Source organism: Ahaetulla prasina, chromosome 13 (assembly GCF_028640845.1).
Source record: "Ahaetulla prasina isolate Xishuangbanna chromosome 13, ASM2864084v1, whole genome shotgun sequence".
NCBI classification, from domain to species: Eukaryota; Metazoa; Chordata; class Lepidosauria; order Squamata; family Colubridae; genus Ahaetulla; species Ahaetulla prasina.
This window is the reverse complement of record NC_080551.1, coordinates 17248260-17270634: the sequence shown is the minus strand read 5'-3', so window position 1 is coordinate 17270634 and position 22375 is coordinate 17248260. Positions and strand designations below refer to the sequence as shown.

At 40.2% G+C, this 22375-nt stretch overlaps 1 protein-coding gene across 1 annotated transcript in view; it reads right to left on the bottom strand.

Moving 5' to 3' along the window:
- Positions 1-22375, bottom strand: part of NNT (nicotinamide nucleotide transhydrogenase) — a 58043-nt gene that overhangs the window by 31826 nt on the left and 3842 nt on the right. The window contains exons 2-10 of the mRNA XM_058156512.1: positions 21117-21307; positions 14460-14689; positions 12962-13179; positions 7478-7565; positions 6827-6915; positions 6180-6367; positions 5270-5403; positions 3268-3459; positions 2235-2388 (exon numbers count right to left, since the gene is read on the bottom strand). Coding sequence (XP_058012495.1) covers positions 2235-2388; positions 3268-3459; positions 5270-5403; positions 6180-6367; positions 6827-6915; positions 7478-7565; positions 12962-13179; positions 14460-14689; positions 21117-21255 — 1432 coding nt within the window. The 5' untranslated portion in view covers positions 21256-21307. The remainder of the gene's footprint in view (positions 1-2234; positions 2389-3267; positions 3460-5269; positions 5404-6179; positions 6368-6826; positions 6916-7477; positions 7566-12961; positions 13180-14459; positions 14690-21116; positions 21308-22375) is intronic.

The following is a 22375-nucleotide window of genomic DNA, read 5'->3' as shown; positions in this document are numbered from 1 at the left end:
ATGAGGACCCAGATTGTTGGGGGCAATAAGTTGACTTTGTATATAATATACAAAAGGATGAAGACTATTGCTTGACATAGTGTAAGCCACCCTGAGTCTTCGGAGAAGGGCGGGATATAAATGCAAAAAAATAAAAATAAAATAATATCTAAACTTTGGTGTCAAAAAGTAGAAAAACAGGCGCCTCTTTCCTTGGTTGAGAACACTTTTGATAAACTGCAAAGCAGGTTTCCATGTTGCATGTCCCTAAGGCAAGACATGATAGAAAGGAGCTATTGTTCAAAGGTTATCTCCAACCCAACCAAGAATCAGTTGCATTTTCTCTAAAACTTAAAACTTATTTATTTCGGATGGCTGGACTAGCCTGATTTTTATTTTTATTGGATGGGTTTTTAAAATTTTGTTATTTTACGGGGGAGTACGTTTTTTAACATTTTGGGCATTTAAATTAGTTTTTTAAGGGATGTTTTTAATTATTGTGTGTATTTATATTTTATCTGCCTGTTCACCGCCGGTATACCGGGCGGTATACAAATTAAAATATTATTATTATTATTATTATTATTATTATTATTATTATTATTATTATTATTATTATTATTATTATTATTATTATTATTAAATGCAGAAATTCCGTTCTTAATCATCCGCCTGAAAACGCTATTAAAACTGCAGTCCCACACAATCTTACTTCAAAGGAGTTTCGAGCAAACGTTCATAAAATATTTATAGAGTTGCATGCAATTGAACTCCCTGTCTTTACATAACCTTATTTTAAATTTAATCCTAGGAACCCGGCTAACCGAAATGGATGATAGAACTAAAAGCCATTGCTGTATTTTAGGGGGATGTCGATAAGTTAATTACGTATGAAAAAATTCTTCCCTCAGTGTTTTCCTAAGCTCTGGTATGAAGCACTGAGGAGAACCGAGGAAGCACAGAGTAAGATGATAAAATCTTCCATTCACGTTTAGGAAGGATCCATACCTACAAAGAGATAACTGACAGTTTGTCATTAGATGCTGCCTGTTCACTTATCCCACCTGGTATCTTTTCTTACTGTTTAAGATTAGTAAACTGAGCCAACGTGGCTGCAAATTCTAGATGGAAAACAGCACGCCACACCCACTCATGTTTTAATCAAAGTCAACCCACTCTATCAGTTCTATCTGGGATGGGCTCCTTGGCTAAAGTATAGTAGCAGCAATGTAGCAGATAGTTTTAATAGACCTTTGAGATGATTTCTCATTCTTGAACGATGACTCTGTCAAGCGCAGGAAATCAGGAGTCCAGGCAGTTTGAATAAATATAAGTTCATTGCATGCTAATGCTTTTCTACAAGAATATGAACTACTAACGGTCAAAATTCTAGATTTTAAATTCGAATTGGTTTTAATGGGGATTTTATTATTTTATTATCATCATTTTAATTATTCGGCCAATTATAATAAGTTTTTTAATGGATGTTTTTATTTGTATTTATATGTATATTTTTATCTGGTTGTTAACCGCCCTGAGTCCCTAGGGAGATAGGGCGGTATAAAAATACGAAAAATAAATAAATAAATAAATAAATAAATAAATAAATAAATAAATAAATAAATTAAAAAAAAATTGGCGGTAGATAAGAATCAGTGGAACTTAAGGTGGGCTGGACTTAGATCTGTTATGGGCGGGGAGGGACTTGAGACTGATGACACGTTTGACCCCTCCCTCAGGCTTAGCCTTGTCATCTCCCACAGATTGTACAGGTAGTCCTCAACTTACGATCACAACTGAGCCCAAAATGTCTGTTGTTAAGTGAGACATGTGTTAAGCGAATCTTGCCCCATTTTACAACTTTTCTTGCCATGCTTGTTAAGTGAATCGCTGCGGTTGATAAGTTAGTAACCTGATTGTTAAGTGAATCTGGTTTCCCCACTGACTTTGCTTGTCAGAAGGTCGCAAAAAGGGATCGCATGACCTTGGGACACAACAACGGTCATAAATATGAAGCAGTCGCCAAGTATCTGGTCATGGGGATGCTGCGAAGGTCTTAACCGAGGAAAAACAGTCATAAGTCACATTTTTCAGTGCCGTTGAACTTTGCGTGGTCACTAAATGAACAGTTGTAAGTCGAGGACTACCTGTATTAGCAAATCTCTTAATGCGTATCACAATGAACTTTGAAAGAGAGAGGGAGAGGGAGGGAGGGAGGGAGAGAGAGAACGAATGAATTTAACATTTAGAAATACCTGTTGTATATACTCCAGCTGAGGTCATTGTTTTTCTAAAGGGTGAAATGGCTGCTTGTTTTTCTGCTTCTAGTTCGTGAACGGACTTCTGCTTAACTGGAGCAGCAGGTGGTAAAGTTTTAGGTAAAGGTGCTGGAAAGATCGTTTTCCCTTCCTGTAGCAGAGACATTAGGATGAGTCCTTAAAAATAACATATGGAAAGTCACAAATCTTATTGCGAGGCTGTTAGAAGAATAATCTGGACAGATTGAGTCTAGATGGGTCAAAAGCTAAAATTTAGCCCAAAGCACCCCTTTGCTGACTCAAAGAACTTGGTTCTGATCTCTACCATCGGCTGAAGTTGGTTCAGGTCCTTACAATTAATCTTCTATATGTTGCTTGATTTCAACTGATCCTTCTTGTCACTTTTGATTTGGAATTGAAAGGAAAAACAGTGTGTAGACCAGGGGTGAAATCCAGCAGGTTCCGGAGAACTGATAGCAAAAATTTTGAATAGTTCAGAGAACCAGCAAATATCACCTCTGCTGGTCTCAGAGTGGGGTGGGAATGGAGATTTTGCAATATCCTTCCCCCAAGAGTGGGGAGGGAATGGGGATTTTGCAGTATCTTTCCCTTGCAACGCCCACCAAGCCACGCCCACAGAACCAGTAGTAAAAAAAAATTTAATTTCACCACTAATGTAGACAATGTGTAAACCATTAATTTACAAAGGTTTGCGACTGGGTTAAATTGTAGTCTGAGTGCATATACAAGCTAGGTCTATATATATGTGTGTGTGATATTTAAAGCAACCTGAAAGAAGATGGAAACAGAACAGAAGATTGGAAGAAGGTCTGATGTTCTAGTGGAGGAAACCAAACTCCATGTTTCGATGTCAGTTGCAAAGCTAATTTCCAGACGAAAGTCAAGAATCAACTGCAATTTCTCTTAAAAGATCCTGATTCTGTCTTGCATTACGATGTTTTGCATGCCTCTGTTAAACCGTTCATTAAGGAATTTTAGGAGAGGGGGGGGGGAAATAATAATAACTCACCTTCATAACCATAGTCCCTCTTATGACATGATCAATCGTCCCATAATCAAAATCATCTTTTGGCTCAAAGTAAAAGTATTCCTTGCTGGGGGAAATAGCTTTTAATAGCTTCAAGATGTTATTTGAGTAAAGGCTACTGGCCTGGGTAGCCATTCGGCTTGGCAAGTCCGTATAACCAATGTGCACCACGCCCTGAGGGTTGGAAAAGCAATGAATAAGACCCTGAAAAACATCTTTTTCATGTATTGCCTTGATACGACTTTTAGGTGTTTTGACTTGATAAATCCTTTATAACTGATGGTAAATCAGATCTCTGCTGACATTTTATTTTGCCAAGTTAAGGCGAAATTACTTTTTACTTTTTACATGAGCAGCTTGCTCTTGCTCTTGAAGGATGGGGTGGGGGGTTTTAAAGCTTTTCTTTTTGACTTCGAGCCAATGGCAGACCAAGCCGGGAGGCCTTTGGGGGAAGCAGTTCCATGGCCATATGGTGCTTATTTCAAGAGTTAAGAAATCAAAACACACTTTAAAAGTCTGAAAACACCTCTTGGACATCTGATGCTATCGTGGTTACACACTGTGCTTCCAAAATTAATTGCACTCCAATTAAACTCTGAGAAGTAAAGGGAGGGGGGTTAGATAACCTGGGGTGCGCTATTTTGTCAACAAAGCAATTTGCTCGGGGGTGGGGGGGGAGAAGGAAGAAATAATATCCCTTCGCAATTGTTTCAGCAAGTTAAACCTTGAGCAGAGCAGAATAACAAGAGTTGGAAGGGATGTTGGAGGTCTTGCAGTACAACCCCCTGCTCAGGTAGGAAACCCTATACCAGTGATGGCTAACCTTTTCTGGACCGAGTGCCCAAAGCATGTGCATCGTACACATACCAGATCCCCCCCAAATGCAATGTATGTGTGGGTCCCATGCATGCGCTCTGCTCTCGCACATGTGCGCATGGCCCCTGCATGCGCCCTGTCCCCTGTGCACGTACACGCATCCCCTGCATGTGCCTCACCCCTGCGCATACGCACACTCCCTGGCTCGGCACACGTCCTGGTCCCACACGCATGTGTGTGCACTCCCCCCACAGTGCCCTGCCTCCCCCCTCCCCTGTGCATGCATGGCAGAGACCTGAAGACCCGCTGGCCGGCAGGAGGTGCGCGTGCATGTGTGGTGGAGCTGATCTAGGGCGACGGCTCGTGTGCTTAAAGAAAGGACACTGCATGTCACCTCTGGCACGCATGCCATAGGTTTGCCATCACCGCCCTATACCATTTCAGACAAATGGTTGTCCAATTCTTCTTAGAAATCTCCAGAGTTGGAGAACCCATAACTTCTGGAGGCAACTTGTTCCACTGATTAATTGTTCTAACTGTCAGGAAATTTCTCCTTAATTTTAGGTTGCTTCTCTCCTTGATTGATTTCCATCCGTTGCTTCTTCTCCTGCCTTCAGTTATAAGCCTAAGTTCTGAGGGAACGTTACCATCGCAAATGATGCCCCTCAAAGGCACCGTAAATTCAGTTAACTGTACATGTCACTGTTAAAGCAACTTATTTTGAGATTAAGGAGCAAAGCTTCAAATACATATCAGATTCAAGCACTGCACTAAACCGTAACTAGGTCACTGTAGTGCAGAAGAGTTTCATGATTTAGTTGTACTAACGCTCGTATATACAAAACTTCTGTAAAGGCCATAGGTTTTCAGAACAGCCGTAGTTCTTTGAACTATAGTTTGTTCAGTAAGCCAAAATGTGTGATTTGAGGAATATCTTAAATCATAAAGCTATGACAAGATAGTTTTTGTTGCCTGGGAGCTGCATAATTTCATTTGAAGGGGTGTCCTTCTTGGTCTGGGATAATTCATAGTGGGTTCAACCCATATCTGATCTTTTTCAAAACCCAGACCTTAAGATACTTAAGTAGCTAAGAAGGTCTATGTGTGATGTTCTGCTGCTTTGGAGAAGAGGGGACAAAATATTTGAAACACACTCTCCTGTGCAAACCTTATGTATATGAAGTTCTCCAGGATGGGTGGTCTCCACATTGCCGCCAGCCTCTGCGGCAAGATCTACGATTACGGAACCATCTCTCATGGATTCCACCATAGGCTTAGTGATCAAGATTGGAGCTTTTTTCCCTGTCGCAAATGGCAAGAACAGAAATGAAAGATGGGAACTCAGTTTCTTTAAAAAAAAAAAAAGTTGAGCAGATGCCAACAAAAGTTCAGGACTGTCTAGATTATACTTGCAAGGGTCAGTTTAGGCTCAACAATTCCTACCTATTTCAATAATCCATTGAGATGGCAACTAGCAATAGGACTACCACTGTCTGTTGAATTTCCAAAACTCTGCAGGGCGTATCTCTCAAGGTCAGGAAAATAAAACCCACACAATCCTTACATTTTCTATCTATTTGCAGAGTCCTCACAGGATAAAAGATTTGGCTTACTTGACACTCATGACAAGATAAGAAACCAAACGTTGGGGCTTTCTTATTAGAAGCATAGACTTCTAAGATCTCTGTACAGGTAGTCCGCAACTTATAACTGCAATTGAGCCCAAAAGGTCTAAGTGAAAACAGTTGTTGTGAGTTTTGCCCCATTCTACCACCTCTCTTGCCCACCGTTGTTAAGTGACTTGCTGCAGTTGTTAAGTTAGTAACAATGGTTGTTAAATGAATCTGGCTTCCCATTTATTTTGGTTGTCAGAAGGTTGCAAAAGGGGATCACATGACCCCCGGGACATTGCAACCATCATAAATATGAATCTGTTGCTAGGCATCCAAATTTTTATCATGTGACAATGGGGACACTGCAGGAGTTATTCAACGTGGGAAAATGGTCACAAGTCATATTTTTTTTAGTGTGGTTGTAAGTCAAGGAATATCTGTGATGGTGATAAAATTGTACAGTACCTGGAATAAGAGCTGTGCTAATAACAATGTCCACCTCTTTGCACTGTTTAGCAAAGAGGGCCATTTCTGCCTCTATGAACTCCTCTGACATTTCTTTCGCGTAACCTCCAACACCTTCTCCCGTTTCTGCAACGCTGACTTCTAAAGGTTCTGCGCCGAGGGATTTGAATTGCTCCAAAGCTGGAGGGCTGGAAGCAAGGAGAATTTCACAGCAATCACTAGCTTGGATAGTTTTCAGAGCGGAGATCAAGAGCATATAACTGCTTTTCAGTCCAAGCATCACATCTGACCTTTGAGTAACGTGCCAGCAGATGCTCTGTAAAATTCCTTGAATTTGCGATGGGTTGTTGGTTTTCAGCTAGCATTATTATTGCTACTTTTAGTTTATATCCCACTGTTCCTCCTCCCAGAGAACTGTCTGGAAGGCTCACAACATACAAGTAAGAGTAAGCAAAACTAATATGTATTGAAGTAGACATATATTTGAAATTCATAATCAACGTTAGATTGAACCCTATGAAAGTTGGATGGTTCGTTCTAGGCAACCAGTTAACAAGGGCAGAAAAATATACTTTTGATTTCTTGTTAGGATTTGTATCTTGTTTTTCTTTACAACAGAAGCAGGCTGAGGACTGGAGTTACTCTACCGGGTATCGAATCCTCTAACAATGGCTCCCATCGATTTCGCTGCTCCAGCTGCAGCCAAGCCAGCCACCCCTCCACCGATGATCAGCATCTAGGAAGGAAAACAAAGGAAGGCACAACTGGGCTGGTTAATGTATTTATAACAGCCCAGAATAAAAGCTTTCTGTTAACTGATGTAATGCGTACAATGTGACTTTATAGGAGGGAGGGAGGGAGGGAGGGATAGAGAGAGAGAGAGAGAGAGAGAGAGAGAGAGAGGTAGACAGATGAAAGATGGATAGATAAATAGGAGGATAGATAGATAGATAGATAGATAGATAGATAGATAGATAGATAGATAGATAGATAGATGAAAGATGGATAGATAAATAGGAGGATAGATAGATAGATAGATAGATAGATAGATAGATAGATAGATAGATAGATAGATGATAGATAGATAGATAGATAGATAGATAGATAGATAGATAGATAGATAGATAGATAGATAGATAGATAGATAGGCAGGCAAGCAGGCATGGAAGGGGAGGGAAGGGAAGGGTAGTTATAAAAGCTCTCTTCTTTAGGAGCTGAAATGGCTTTCTTCAAGCTGTCTTTGAATTCGTTTCAAAAGGTAATAATGGTGTTTCAGAAAGCCATGTCATGAACCCTACTTTTGCAGGAGGTACTTTTCCAGCAGCTGTGATTTGCCCAGTAAAAAACCTTCCAAAGTGATTGGCTGCGAGAACAACGGCTTTGTACCTAGGAAAAAGAAAAAGGACAAAAAAGAAAAAAACACTGGAACTGCTACCACAGCAAGTATCTGAAATAAATAACAACGGACTCAATGAACTAATACCCTAGTTTTCCCAAAAATAAGACATCCCCTGATAATAAGCCCAATTTGTCTTTTGAGCACATGACAATAAGGCCAAGTGCTTATTTCAGGGTTCAAAAAAAATAAATAAGACAGGCTCTTCTTTTTGGGGAAACACAGTAGACAAAAAAAAATATAGGATTGTTTAGACCAGCCACGGCAACCAAATATCTCCAACAAATAAATAATCTGTCAGTAAAACAAAAAAATAAAAATTGCCTTTCTCTGTTAGCTGAGAGGCCATAGATGGATATCGTCGTCATCATCATCTTCATCATGTCCTCCCAGTTCATACCATTGCTTGTTACACCCCAATAAATGCCTAGTCAAGGACATTTCTTATGTTGTAAGCCGCCCAGAGTGGCCTCAAATTGCGAGATGAGCGGTGTATAAATTTAATAAATTTATTTATTTATTATTTGCTTATTTATTAAACGTATTCTCCACTGACCTTGCAGTCATGCAACTCTGGGCAATAAAACAATACTATAAAAGATTAGGACAGTAAGATAATAAATCCATTAAAATTAAGAAAGAAATAGCTGAGATAGCAGAGGGTATGCAACAGCAGAGTGGAGATGGAGTCGTCTAATCCAGAAACCTGACCATACAAAATGTTTTCTCCACCTCTCAAATTACATTATGCTCATTGGGTAGAATGTTTTTCTCCCAGTTTGTCAGAGTAGATTTTTTTTTTTTTTTTGGCAAAAGGATCTTTTTGTTTAGTTGTGGTGCTGATTTCTACATTCTTAGGCTGAGCATCCTGTTCCTTAATTTTTGTTTCCTGAATGTTTGTTTGAGCCATTATTGCGTACCTGGCTCTATTTGGTTAGTGGATCTTGATGTTCCAAGAGAAAAATGAAGTGGGTTTATTTTGTGGCTTAAAAGGTCTGCACAGCATTTTGAAAGCATTCAAGACCAACTTGTGTTAGATGGCCTCCTTCTTTCCTTCCTTCCTCCCTTCCTCCCTTCCTCCCTTTCTTCCTCCCTTTCTTCCTTTCCTCCCTCCCTCCGAATGTTGGATGTTGTGAATTAGAATAGAATAGAATAGAATAGAATTTTTATTGGCCAAGTGTGATTGGACACACAAGGAATTTGTCTTGGTGCATATGCTCTCAGTGTACATAAAAGAAAAGATACGTTCATCAAGGTACAGCATTTACAACACAATTGATGATCAATATATCAATATAAATCATAAGGATTGCCAGCAACAAGTTATAGTCATACAGTCATAAGTGGAAAGAGATTGGTGATGGGAACTATGAAACGATTAATAGTAGTGCAGATTCAGTAAATAGTCTGACAGTGTTGAGGGAATTATTTGTTTAGCAGAGTGATGGCCTTCGGGAAAAAACTGTTCTTGTGTCTAGTTGTTCTGGTGTACAGTGCTCTATAGCGTCGTTTTGAGGGTAGGAGTTGAAACAGTTTATGTCCAGGATGCGAGGGATCTGCAAATATATTCATGGCCCTCTTCTTGATTCGTGCAGTATACAGGTCCTCAATGGAAGGCAGGTTGGTAGCAATTATTTTTTCTGCAGTTCTAATTATCCTCTGAAGTCTGTGTTTTTCTTGTTGGGTTGCAGAACCGAACCAGACAGTTATAGAGGTGCAAATGACAGACTCAATAATTTCTCTGTAGAATTGAATCAGCAGCTCCTTGGGCAGTTTGAACTTACTGAGTTGGCGCAGAAAGAACAGTCTTTGTTGTCCTTTTTTAATGATGTTTTTGATGTTAGCTGTCCATTTGAGATCTTGCGATATGATAGAACCCAGAAATTTGAAGGTTTCTACTGTTGATACTGTGTTGTCAAGTATTGTGAGAGGTGGAAGTATGGAAGGGTTTTTCCTAAAGTCTACCACCATTTCTACGGTTTTGAGTGTGTTCAGTTCCAGATTGTTTTGGTTGCACCACAAGGCTAGTCGTTCGACCTCTCGTCTATATGCGGATTCGTCATTGTCTCGAATGAGACCAATCACTGTTGTGTCATCTGCGAACTTCAGTAGCTTAACAGATGGATCATTGGAGATGCAGTCATTGGTATACAGAGAGAAGAGAAGTGGGGAGAGCACACAGCCTTGGGGGGCCCCTGTGCTAATTGTACAGGTATTTGATGTGATCTTGCTTAGCTTCACCTGCTGCTTCCTGTTTGTTAGGAAGCTTGTGATCCACTTACAAGCCTGTTCCGGTACCTGTAGCTGGTTTAGCTTAGTTAGAAGAATGTCTGGAATGATGGTATTGAATGCTGAACTAAATTAGTGAACTAATTAGTGAAAGATACTTGTTTTGGATTAAAGTTACTAAGGTTGGAGACCCCTGATCAATATGCTAGCTGGGGGATTCTGGGAGTTGAAGTCCACTCATTTTACAGCAGTGGAAGTTGAGAGACATTTATCTAAGGCTTGCTTAATCGTCTTTTTCAGTCAACTCAAGGCAGTCAACCTTACTGAATCTGCTGACATTTCCATAGAGATTTTATAGACATTATAGCACAGTGTTGTTTTTTTCAAAACCTTTCATTTGTCTACGAGCTGAGTTTTGCCTGCACGAAAGACCGTAATGGAAAAGAAAGCCAGGTTGGTATGTGAACTTCATGCCAAACCTAAAAACACATTTCATGGCAGAAACCAGAGAGCAATCTCATTAGCTCATGGCAGCCACTGAGTCTTAAGGTTTTCTAAAACTGATTTATAGTGGCAAAAAGTGTAAGTGTACTAGAGCCCACACATAATACATCTGTTCATCTTTAAGGTCACAAGACGTTCTATTGTTTTGATCTACTGTGGAATCCAGTTCACATTACTCAATCCAGCTAAAGTTGGTTGGTTTGTAAGAGATGTCTGGAATTCTCGTTTGATTTTCTTTAGTAACCGTAACTTGAATGTGAATCACAGAAGGAAGGACATTTCAAAAGGCAGTAAAACCCCCGGTCTTGTTTTGGCACGACCAAAAGCAGACGTCAGAGATGTTAGAATCAGCCACCCATCTCTCAGCAAGTTTGGGTTGATACCAAACAAGATGAGATACAGTTCTATCAAAAGACCACGAAGCCTCTTCCAGAACAGATGTGACAGAACTAGGCTGGAAACTAATACATCCAGATGATTTAATTACCCAGTTGTTTTGAATCTGCTCTGGATTTGAAAATAATGAAGTCGAATTGTGTAATGTTTGTTTTATTAAGGTGGTATTTAAGAACTGTGTGGTTACTGTTAGCATAACCAGAAGGTTGAGTGTCTTCCAGAAATGCTGGAATTTCTGGAAGCTGTTGTCCAAGCCTATCTGGAGAGAACCTAAGTTAGCCTAGTCTTTCTTGGATGAAATGAAATACTAATCAAAGATTGGCAGTGGTGTATGGCACATACCAGAACCCCAACACAACTACTCGCTCTCACAATAATGTTTTAAAATTTGGAGATCTCCTGATCCGATCCTGAGATTTTGGAGATTTAAATATTCTCACGAGATTTCAATGAACACAGGAGACAGACGGATACAGGTACTCCAGGGCAGAACACAATGCTAACTCCACAATGGATGGCCCAAAAGACATAACTAGTTGGGAGGACTTGGGCTCTAGTCAAAAGAGAATTGGCCTCAGAGAAGCTACTGTAAGCAACCAAAGAATAACAAGAGCTCTATGGTTCCCAGGGAACATTTGGATGGAGTATGGTCTTCTGGTTCCCCAGTGTTATTCTTTCTAATCCATCTTAAACTTTTTTTTTCTCACTTAAGTAAGAACCAAATATAAGAAATAAGACCGTTGAGAATTTCCCATGTTTTGGGATGTTTCCAACACGGCAATTGACTGAGTTTCCACTACTGGTTTCCCACATCTGAGATGCCAGAAATTAGTTATCCTTAGATTAGAGGAGATAAAACTTTAAATAGGAGGTTAGGGAGAAATGCAACATCTTATAATTGAACAAGGATGACAAGAAAGAGAACTCTGTTCCTAGAGTGGTCATGCGAGGGAAGGGAATAAAGAAGTCAAGAGAACAACTGGGACTTCACAGTTGAAGTCCCAAACCTATCGACATCTATTTTTGATGCATGTAGAAAAAGATGGGATTTCTATCAAACAGTCACAGCTGCCCTCATTTTTATACGATCCCATTCCTCATGTCCGTACATCATATATAAACATATGTGTGCTTGTGTGTGTGTGTGTGTGTGTGTGTGTGTGTGTGTGCATACCCGCGCGCCTTCAAATCAGTCTTAACCTCTGTTGACTCCCTGGATAAATCCTTATAGTTTTCTTGGCAAAATTTCGGAAGCAGTTGTTTTCCATTGCCTCCTTCCTAAAGCCAAGAATGAGACTATTGGCCTGAGATCACCCAGCTGGCTTTGTGCCTAAGGCAGTACTAGAACTCCTGATCTCCCAGCTCCTAGTCCAATGCCTTAACCACTACACCAAACTGGCTCTCATACATAAACTAGTACGATATATACAGAGATGAGTGGACAAACCAAAGCTTTAGCACTGCATACAGTCCTACTGGCTTTGTGTTGTATGCTATTCAGAGTCACATTGTTTGAGTTGAGGGGCCCTTTAAGGCCAATAAATAAATATCTCCCAACCTTTTCTGCACCCTGTTTTCTGGAATCTCATCCAACTGCAACTGCCAAAAATCAGTAATGAAGGCTTTCTGCTGTTTTTGAAGCAGGGGTCATTTAAAAACAAAACAAAACTCTGTAGCATAGTTCCCAAAATAATCCTTAAAAACATGCAAGCTTAATAAAATAACTTCTCCCAAACCAGGGAAATTTATATGCCATGGCTCTGCTCTCCCTCTGCCCAAAAAAATGCCCAATACCACCAAATAATTATTTTATGTACTTCAAGAGCGTATGCACCAAAACAAATTCCTTGTGTGTCCAATCACACTTGGTCAATAAAGAATTCTATTCTAGTCTATTCTATAACTGCCCATCTCTAATACAGTGAAACAGGCACTGAGGAACCATGAGTACAAAGAGAATAACATGGACTCCAGAGGTGGGTTTCAGCAGGTTCTGACCAGTTCTGGAGAACCGGTAGCGGAAATTTTGAGAAGTTGGGAGAACCAGTAAATACCACCTCTGACTGGCCCTGCTGCCATCTGTTCTCGGCTTCCCAAGTCCCAGCTGATCAGGAGGAAATGGGGATTTTGCAGTAACCTTCCCCTGCAGTGGGGAGGGAATGGAAATTTTACAGTATCCTTCTCCTGCCATGCCCAACAAGCCACACCCACAGAACCAATAGTAAAAAAAAATTAATCGCACCACAGGTGGACTCACCCTGCAATGTTGGCCATTGAACTTAAGGCGTCATATCCTTGAGCGATTGTGACCCGAGGAACTTGGTCCATTGCTAAGACGGTGGCTTTGCGCTGAGCAAGCTTCTCTAAGAGATCTGGATTTTGCGCTGGATAGATAAAGCTGACTAGAACCGCCTTTTCCTTGAGTAAGGTGGTCTCATGTATTCCCAACTGTTCATTAAAAATTGGAGCTCTGACCTTTGAGAGAATAAATGCCACATTACATTGCTTTGTTAAAAGAAAGAAAATTCCATGCTCACGCAAACTATGTGCCAAAGTGAGGACTAGGCTACAATTTTTCTTTCTAATGACCACTTCATACTCATAATGTGGCCCTATTATCGATCACAAACCATGACATATAGTCTAAATTATTGTTCAAAAGCCAACTGATTATGATTTATTGAACCAGGAATCCAATCCCAGTTTACTTTACACTTTGCAGCCATTAAAATCATAATTATTGGGTGAGCAATTAGTAGAAATTTCGTTTCCACTTTGGATTTCTGTGATCAATTCCTCACACCTCTGAGATTTATACCTCTTTGCTGGCCCATATTTCAACGTTTGTTCCATATTTTCACTCTTATTGGTGATAAATGCCAGCCAAATATTTGAATATTATTTTGAACTCAGCTATTACATTCTGCTATGCTATGCTTAATGGTGGTTTCTTGAATATACCACAATTGGCTGAGTTTCTACATTGCGCTAAACCATATACCACTATTCACAAAATTGTCATGGCTGGATATGGCTAAAACATTAATTCAAAACTGCATGATAGCTTGGAGAAATAAAAGAATAATCTTAACTCAAGGATGGGAATGTTATGAACTCTTTTTTCCTGTAATCTGGTTTTTCCATAAATTCAAAGCCATATTCATGTCTGACAAGGTATTCTGTATTTCATATTTATTTATTTGATTTTTACCTCATCTTTATTATTGCTTATAAATAGCTCCTCCTATTTTCCCCACAACAACCCTGTGAGGTGGGTTGGCCTGAGAGAGAGAGTGACTGGCCCCAGGTTACCTTCAGCCAACTTTCATGACTAAGGCAGGACTAGAACTCACAATTTCTTCTGATTGGCTGAAACCTCCCAAGCAGCTTTCATGACTAAAGCAAGACGAGAACTCACAGTTTCCTCCGATTGGCCAAAACCTCCCAGCTGGCTCTCATGCCTAAGGCAATGTTAGAACTCACCATCTCCTGGTTCCTAGGCCAGTAGCTTAACCACTACACTAAACTGTCTGTCTGTCTGTCTGTCTGTCTGTCTCTCTCTCTCTCTCTCACTCTCTCTCTCTCTCTCTCATCCTTTTCAACTTTATTCATGTAAATAGAATATGCAACTTGCCCAGAGTCAGTTTTGAATGGAGAAGTTCAAAAGTCCTGCCCATTCATCCATCCATCCATCCGTCCAGCAGTTAAATCATCTTGCCTGCCTACCAGACCTGGCAGTTTTATTTCATTCTTGCCTTTAGAACGATATCGGATCCAAACACGGTTTTCATGTCCCCGATTTTGGCTCCTGCCTCTTTGTATTGATCATCTGAGAACTTGGCTTCTTCACCTGCTCCATGCTCCACTTGCACCTGGAAGCCCTGCTTCACCAAAGCTTGGACACCAGCAGGCGAAAGGGCTACTCTTTTTTCATTTTTATATACTTCTTTAGGAATGCCAACCACGAGTTCTTGGTAGCGGATTCCTGTACGAAACAGATGCACCAACAAAAAGTTTGATAGGCGGGAAGGAAGGCAGGAAGCCAAAATAAACATGATCTCAATGAACTTCAGTGCTTCCTGGGAATGTTAAGAGTTGTCAGGCAGAAGCACAGAAAATAAATCAAAATAATAAACCAAAAGTATCAGGAAAGCTTCAGTTGAGGAAAAGGTGGTTACAAATGTATTTACTTACTTATGTATTTCATTAATGCGTGTAAAATTATTATAACCGCTGAAATTTTCCACCATAAATTTTGAGCAATAAAACCTCATAATACATAATAATTATTTTCTTTTTAAAAAGTGAAAGTAGAATCAGAGCAAAATCCCAATCAGGAATATAAATACGACTCTACAATTTCTGTATGTATAAACACTAAAAATAATGCCTGACTTTTTTTCCCCTTTCCTAAAACAAAAAACAGAAAACCAGAAAACAGAAAAAGCTGGAAAATGTGAAGCAAAAGGGAATGTGATCATACAACCATAAATGTTTTGGAGAATGAGAATCTGGATTTGAGTGTACTCTTTGAGGTCCTTTGCTTCTGCTAGCCGCCACATCAAGTATGATTAAGAGATGGCCCTCTGGAAGCTGCTGGGTTTCAGCTCCTATCAACCACAGAAAAACTCACTTGTAGCTTTGAATTGGTTTCAATGAACTTGTCCAAGTGAGTTTCCTTCCCTCACACCACACAGTTCTACTGAACCCCCCTCACAGTATAACAGGCAAGGTGGCATAGAAGTGGGAGGGTTGTTAGTGGCAGAAGATGGAATGTTCTACTGTCAAAGTGCAGTTCCATAGCCAACTCACACGGTCACACAAAAGACACAGGCAGATGCCAAAATAATAACAAATAAAAGTGTGGTTTGCAAAATACTTGACTAGGATCAGGCTTATACAAGCTTTTGAGCTGTTTTCATCTTTAAAAAAAGGTGCAGCATTAGCCCCAAGCAGTTGATGGGACAATCTCAGGTCTACTGGCTTTTGGGACAGGAAAAGGAAAACAAAGAAACAAGACAGCGATGTAGAAATGAGGTGGACTTCTTTCCTTTTTCGTTTCCCTTCTCGCTCCTGGTTTGAATTAACTGCAATTATTTGTAACAAGAGGAAAATATAGTCATTATGCAGATACAAAGCCACGCCTTTAGAAAAACTGATTATGTAAAGAACAGGGTTACATATTACTTTTTAAGATGATTCACCCATCGTATTAAGTCATGGTCACCTGAAAAAGCCATAGTTGGCAGGCTTCATGCAATACCTTAAGCCATTATATGATGGCTTAAGGTATTGCATGAAGTTATTCATGCAATTAAGGTATTGCAGGAACTGGGTATGTCCAGTTTAATGAAAAGAAGGACTAGGGGAGACATGATAGCAGTCTTCCAATATCTCAGGGATTGCCACAAAGAAGAGGGAGTTGGATTGTTCTCCAAAGCACCTGAGGGCAGGACAAGAAGCAATGGGTGGAAACCAATCAAGGAGAGAAGCAACTTAGAACTCAGGAGAAATTTCCTGCCAATGAGAACAATTAATCAGTGGAAAAACTTGCCTGCAGAAGTTGTGAATGCTCCAACACTGGAAATTTTTAAGAAAATGTTGGATAACCATCTGTCTGAGATGATATAGGGTTTCCTGCCTGGGCAGGGGGTTGGACTAGAAGGCCTCCAAGGTCTCTTCCAACTCTGTTGTTTATTATATTATATTATATTATATTATATTATATTATATTATATTATATTATATTATATTATATTATATTATATTATATTATATTATATTATATTATATTATATTATATTATATTATATTATATTATATTATTATATTATATTATTATATTTTGGCTTACTATGTTGAGGAACGCAGCCAGTTCAGAACTCCAGTCAACCTGGATCATATTTTGTGGGGTCCTTATTTTCTGGCAGATGTTTCATTACCCAATTAGGTAACATCATCTAGTATTGATCTAATATTAATTTTGGGGTTAATCCCTTTTATCTGGGTAATGATTTACTGGCAAGGAGCTTTTGGTTTTTTTGTTTCCTTTTTGGTTTCTGGATTGTTGAGTGGAATGTCGACCAATTGTATGGTATACCTTTAGACCAACAATCAAATAGTAAATCAAGGAACCACCAAGAAACAAACACTCCCACAAACATTGACAGGACAAACCACTAATATATAAAAAGACAGCAAGCCCTACTCACTTCTAGCATGGATGATGTTACCTAGCTGGGTAATAAAAGGTCTGCGACAACCAAGTTCAGAGAGCACCAAGAACGCCACCCTTCAACCCTGAGCTAACACCAAGAAAATGCTGAGATTCATTGTCCTTCGCTATGTTTACCTTGGGATGTGATGGATAGATGAGAGGCCAAAGATGCTGAATGCTGCCTAAGACATAGTTTGATCATACATAGTTTGATCTCTTGATCCCGATGCAAATGCAACAACAACATCGTAAGAAACACCCTGATGAGAATTTCACCACGAATACTGTATCCTTTGAAAAGAATTTCAAATGTATTTTCCATCAAATTGAAGCTGGCATTTGCTGCATGTGATTAATGCTTTGCTTAATCAAGAAGAGACTGAGAAGCCATTGGTATGTAGAGTTTCCTGCTCAAGCAGGGGGTTGGATTAGAAGACCTTCAAGGCAGGGGTGAAATCCAGCAGGTTCTGACAGGTTCTGGAGAACTGGTAGCTAAAATTTTGAGCAGTTTGGAGAACTTATTTATTTATTTATTTATTTATTTATTTATTTATTTATTTATTTTGTCACAACAATATATGTAGGTATCATACAAAAAGATTATATAGTAAATAAACACATATATGGGTAAATATAAGGAGGTATAAGCATATATATAGGAAGGAGAAAAGAAAAAAACAATAGGACAGGAACGGTAGGCACATTTGTGCGCTTATGCACGCCCCTTATGGTCCTCTTAGGAATGGGGTGAGGTCAATAATAGAAAGTTTTTGGATAAAACTTTTAGGGTTATGGGAAGAGACCACAGAGTCAGGTAAAGTATTCCAAGCACTGATGATTCTGTTACAGAAGTCATATTTTCTGCAATCTAGATTAAAGCGGTTGACATTAAGTTTAAATCTATTAGTTGCTCTAGTATTATTGCAATTAAAGCTGAAGTAGTCTTTAACAGGAAGGACATTACAATAGATGATTCTGTGAGTTAAGCTTGGGTCTTGTCGAAGGCGACGGAGTTCCAAGTTTTCTAAGCCTAGGATTTCAAGTCTGGTCAGATAGGGTATTTTATTGTTTTCAGAGGAATGGAGAACTCTTCTTGTAAAATATTTCTGGACACGTTCAATTGTATTGATGTTAGAGATGTGGTGAGGGTTCCAAACTGGCGAGCTGTATTCTAGAATTGGTCTAGCAAATGTTTTATATGCTCTGGTTAGTAGTGAGGTGTTTTTGGAAAAGAACTGGCAAGTACTACCTCTGGCTAGCCCCAGAGTGGGGAGGGAATGGGGATTTTGCAATATCCTTCCCCTGCCACACCCACCAAGCCACATCATGCCCACCAAGTCATGCCCACAGAACCGGTAGTAAAAACAAATTGAATTTCACCACTGCTCCAAGGTCCCTTCCAACCTTATTTTTCTGTGTTCTAATTTATTTACTGAGATCATTAAGAAAGAAGGCAATAGCCAGAAGATGCATTCCAGCAGATAGTAGATGATTTGTTGTTAGTTGCAAAGTCGTGTCTGACCTATCGCAACCCCATGGGCAACGTTCCTCCAGGCCTTCCTGTCCTCTACCATCCTCTGGAGTCCATTTAAACTCATGCCTACTGCTTCAGTGACTCCATCCAGCTACCTCGTTCTCTGTCGTCCCCTTCTTCTTTTGCCCTCAATCTTTCCCAGCATTAGGCTCTTCTCCAGGGAGTCCTTCCTTCTCATTAGGTGGCCAAAGTATTTGAGTTTCCTCTTCAGGATCTGGCCTTCTAAAGAGCAGTCAGGGTTGATCTCCTCTAGAACTGACTTGTTTGTTCGCCTTGCAGTCCAAGGGATTCGCAGGAGTCTTCTCCAGCACCAGAGTTCAAAGGCCTCAATTCTTTGGCGCTCAGCCTTCCTTATGGTCCAAGCTTCACAGCCATGATGATCAGTAGAACTTAATTTGGATTTCTGCACTTATCAGCTCTTGGACTGACTGGCTTCAAGATTTCTTTCCATTGCTAGGATTCTATAAATTCAGCAACGGCAGATTTAATTTACGAAATGTCATTTTTCTTGTCTTCCTCCGCACCTTTCTGCGGAGTACTGTATCTAATTACTGTAAGTTATAACTTTCCCCCCTTTTTTTTCTGTTACAATTAAAAAGTCACTGTGACATTTGCAATAATCTCCTTTGCATGTCGAAAATGAGTCAGTTTATACATTGCCCTGTCCAATATTTCTCAGTTACATATCCACCAGAGCCTGTTTCCAAACTATGCTTTTTAGCAATTAAACTCTGTTTTAAGTTGACTTTTGCTTTGCTTATTTTATCTCATTGGGCAATCGTTTTCTGGAACAAGCTAAAATAAATCTAAACTACTGTTCTTGCAAGAGTAAATAATATTTAATATGCCATTGTTGCTTTATGGCTAGTCTTACACAATGGCAACAAGTAAAATGGGAAAGTTGAAAGGGAATTAAAATCCAAGGCTAAGGGTTCAACCTACAAGGGAAACTTAGATGCACTCTTTTCGGTAGAGCTTTTTTTAAAAAAAAATAGAGGCTAATAATATAATAGCAATCAAATGGAGGTAGATTGGTTGGGGACTAGATACCTACCAATTCTTTCATATCCTCCTATCTGTCCATTCAATTTTTCTTCCTCTAATCTTCATTCTTCCGCTGAAGAATGTCTCATTCTGTCTCTCTGAAGCCTGCAAATATTCTGCATCCTAAGGCAGAAATCCCTTCTTGCATGTGGATTACCGTGTGGGAATTGGGCAGCTATATAAATTTATTTCATAAATACATTTCTAATTTGAGGGCTTTGCCACACCAGCAATTGACACCCTGAAGTCCCAGAGCTATAGATGTCCGTCTAGATCTCCATGGCTAAAGCTTTAGTGAAATTGCTGAACGGTTGGAGATCTGCTCTTAGCACACTTCAGGGGTGGGCTTCAAAAAATTTTAGCAAGGGGTTCTCTGTCCGGTTGCTGGGTGGGTATGGCCATGATGGGCATAGCCTAATTGGCCTCCTGCACCACGGCGGGGGGGGGGCATTTTTGCCCTCTGGAGGCCTGAAACGGGCCCATTTCCAGCCTTCCCAAACTTCCAGTAGGCAAGTTTTTCACCCTCCCTGAGGCTCCATGCATGCCCTGCACTGATCTGCATCCAAAACGGGCCAAAGTGGAACGGGCAGGATGGGGTGGGGTGGGGTGAGTGGGGCCAGTCAGGAGTGGGATTTGGGAGTTCTCCGAACTGCACAGAATCTTAGCTAGAAGTTCTCCCGAACCCCTGCAAACCCCCAGCAACCCACCCCTGGCACACTTCGACTAAACTGGCTTCAGAGTTCAATGAAAAAATGATTGCAAATTGTTTTCTCAGTTGAGTTACATTTGGGTAAAGTAATGCTATCCATGGACGGAGAGCTTGATGTAGCCAAAGCCTGTTTTTATTGATGATGAATGACTTCAGTTAGCTTTCTTCTCAAGTGGGTTTAGTACTTCTCACTTATGACTGGCCGTTTTTGGTCTCGTTAGCATAAAAGTGAAGGATCCAAATTATCCTCAGATGAATTTTCATATTTTGATTATCCTTATTATTAGGATGTCGGGCCTGGAAACCATCTTTTTCGTTGGGCCTTCAGGCCTGCCACATTTACAGCTGTGGGAAACTGGGAGGGGGGGATTATATGGAGCAGGGGTGAGATATATGGTCATAATAACATTCCTTTCTCAGAAAGTCAAGGACATCTTGCCCTGCACCTAGAGGGGTGTGGCTAGAAGGCATCTCCAGTTGGATGTTTGATTGGACCATGTGGTGGACTTGTGGGTGTTGGGCAGGAACTTGGACTTTTCTTTGGGTGGGCAAAACCTGGAAGCTTTCAGATTTGGGTTTTCCCAGATGTGCCAATAGGACATCTCTAATAAAATGGAACTTTGAGGAACTTCAAGCCTCGGAGTCTTCTTTCGTTGAGGATGTTACTTGGAACCCTGACATTAACCCGAATCTTTAAAATTCAACCAGTTCTCCAGATTCCGGGGTGCTGTTCGGGATCCTGAGCCCCAAACGTCGACCTAAAACTGGGCGGCATGAAGACTCAGGGAAGATGGAGGACATAGGAATGATTTAATAATTTTGTGACATTTTTATTAACAGTGGGTCTCGTTGCTTTTCACTAACTGACCTCAACAAGTATTTTTCCCTCACTCAATCTTTAATTTTACCTTTTGCTTTCTGGTCACTCCACAAAGCATGGAACGTTTTAAAAGAGCGCGGTCCAGTTGAGGGCTGAAATGTCCGGACATGGAGAGAGAGGAAGAAGGACAACAAACCGTTGCTTCGATTTCGGACCAACGTAGCCATCTTCCCAGGTCCAGCAAGAAAATATTCTGACCTTGATGTTGGTCCAGATGTTCTGTAAGCAGAATTTTTTTTTACTAGGATAGAAGAGATAGCAAGCTGGATACCCCCAGGGTCGTATCACCAAATTTTTGCATGTACAGGTAGTCCTCAACTTACAACTGTTCATTTAGTGACTGTTCGAAGTTACAACAGCACTGAAAAAAGTGACATGATAATTTTTCACACATACAACCATTGCAGCACCCCCCATGGTCACATGATCAAAATTCAGATGCTTGGCAACTGGTTCATATTTATGATGGTTGCTGTGTCCTTGGGTCATATTATCACTTTTTGTGACCTTCTGACAAGCAAAGTCAATGGGGAAGCCGGATCACCTAACAACTATGTTACTAATTTAACACCTGCAATGATTCACTTGATCATGACTATAACTTTGTTGCTGGTAATCCTTATGATTTATATTGATATATTGACCATCGTTGTACCTTGATGAAGGTATCTTTTCTTTTATGTACATTGAGAGCATATGCACCATGCACAAATTCCTTGTGTGTCCAATCACACTTGGCCAATAAAAAATTCTATTCTATTCTATTCTATTCTATTCTATTCTATTCTATTCTATTCTGTGGCCAGAAATGGGGCAAAATTCATTTAACAAAGGTCTCACTCAACAATAAAAATTTTGGGCTCCATTGTGATTGTAAGTCAAGGACTACCTGTATTCTAACATAAGATGTTAAAGCTTTGTTACCTTTAACACAAATATACTGATTTTCTAACACTTCAGCATTGCCCCTTGGTTGATATCACCATGTCATTGACATGCTCCCTGCAAATTAAAAATACAGCTTTCAAGTCACCCTCCCCATCATAAAAAGCTTGCCTATCTCTAAGCCAGTGATGCAAACCTTTTTGGCACCAAGTGCCGAAAAGGTCGCACGGAAACATCACGCGCACACATGTATGCTTGTCAGGGCCGCACTCTGAAAAAGCGAAACTTCCGGGTTTTAGTGCGCATGTGCACCTGATCATCAGCTGGCCGGCATACATGCGCAGGCCGGTTTTTGGCATTGCCACACACAAAAGGATCCTATTCCGGAAAAGTCGAACTTCC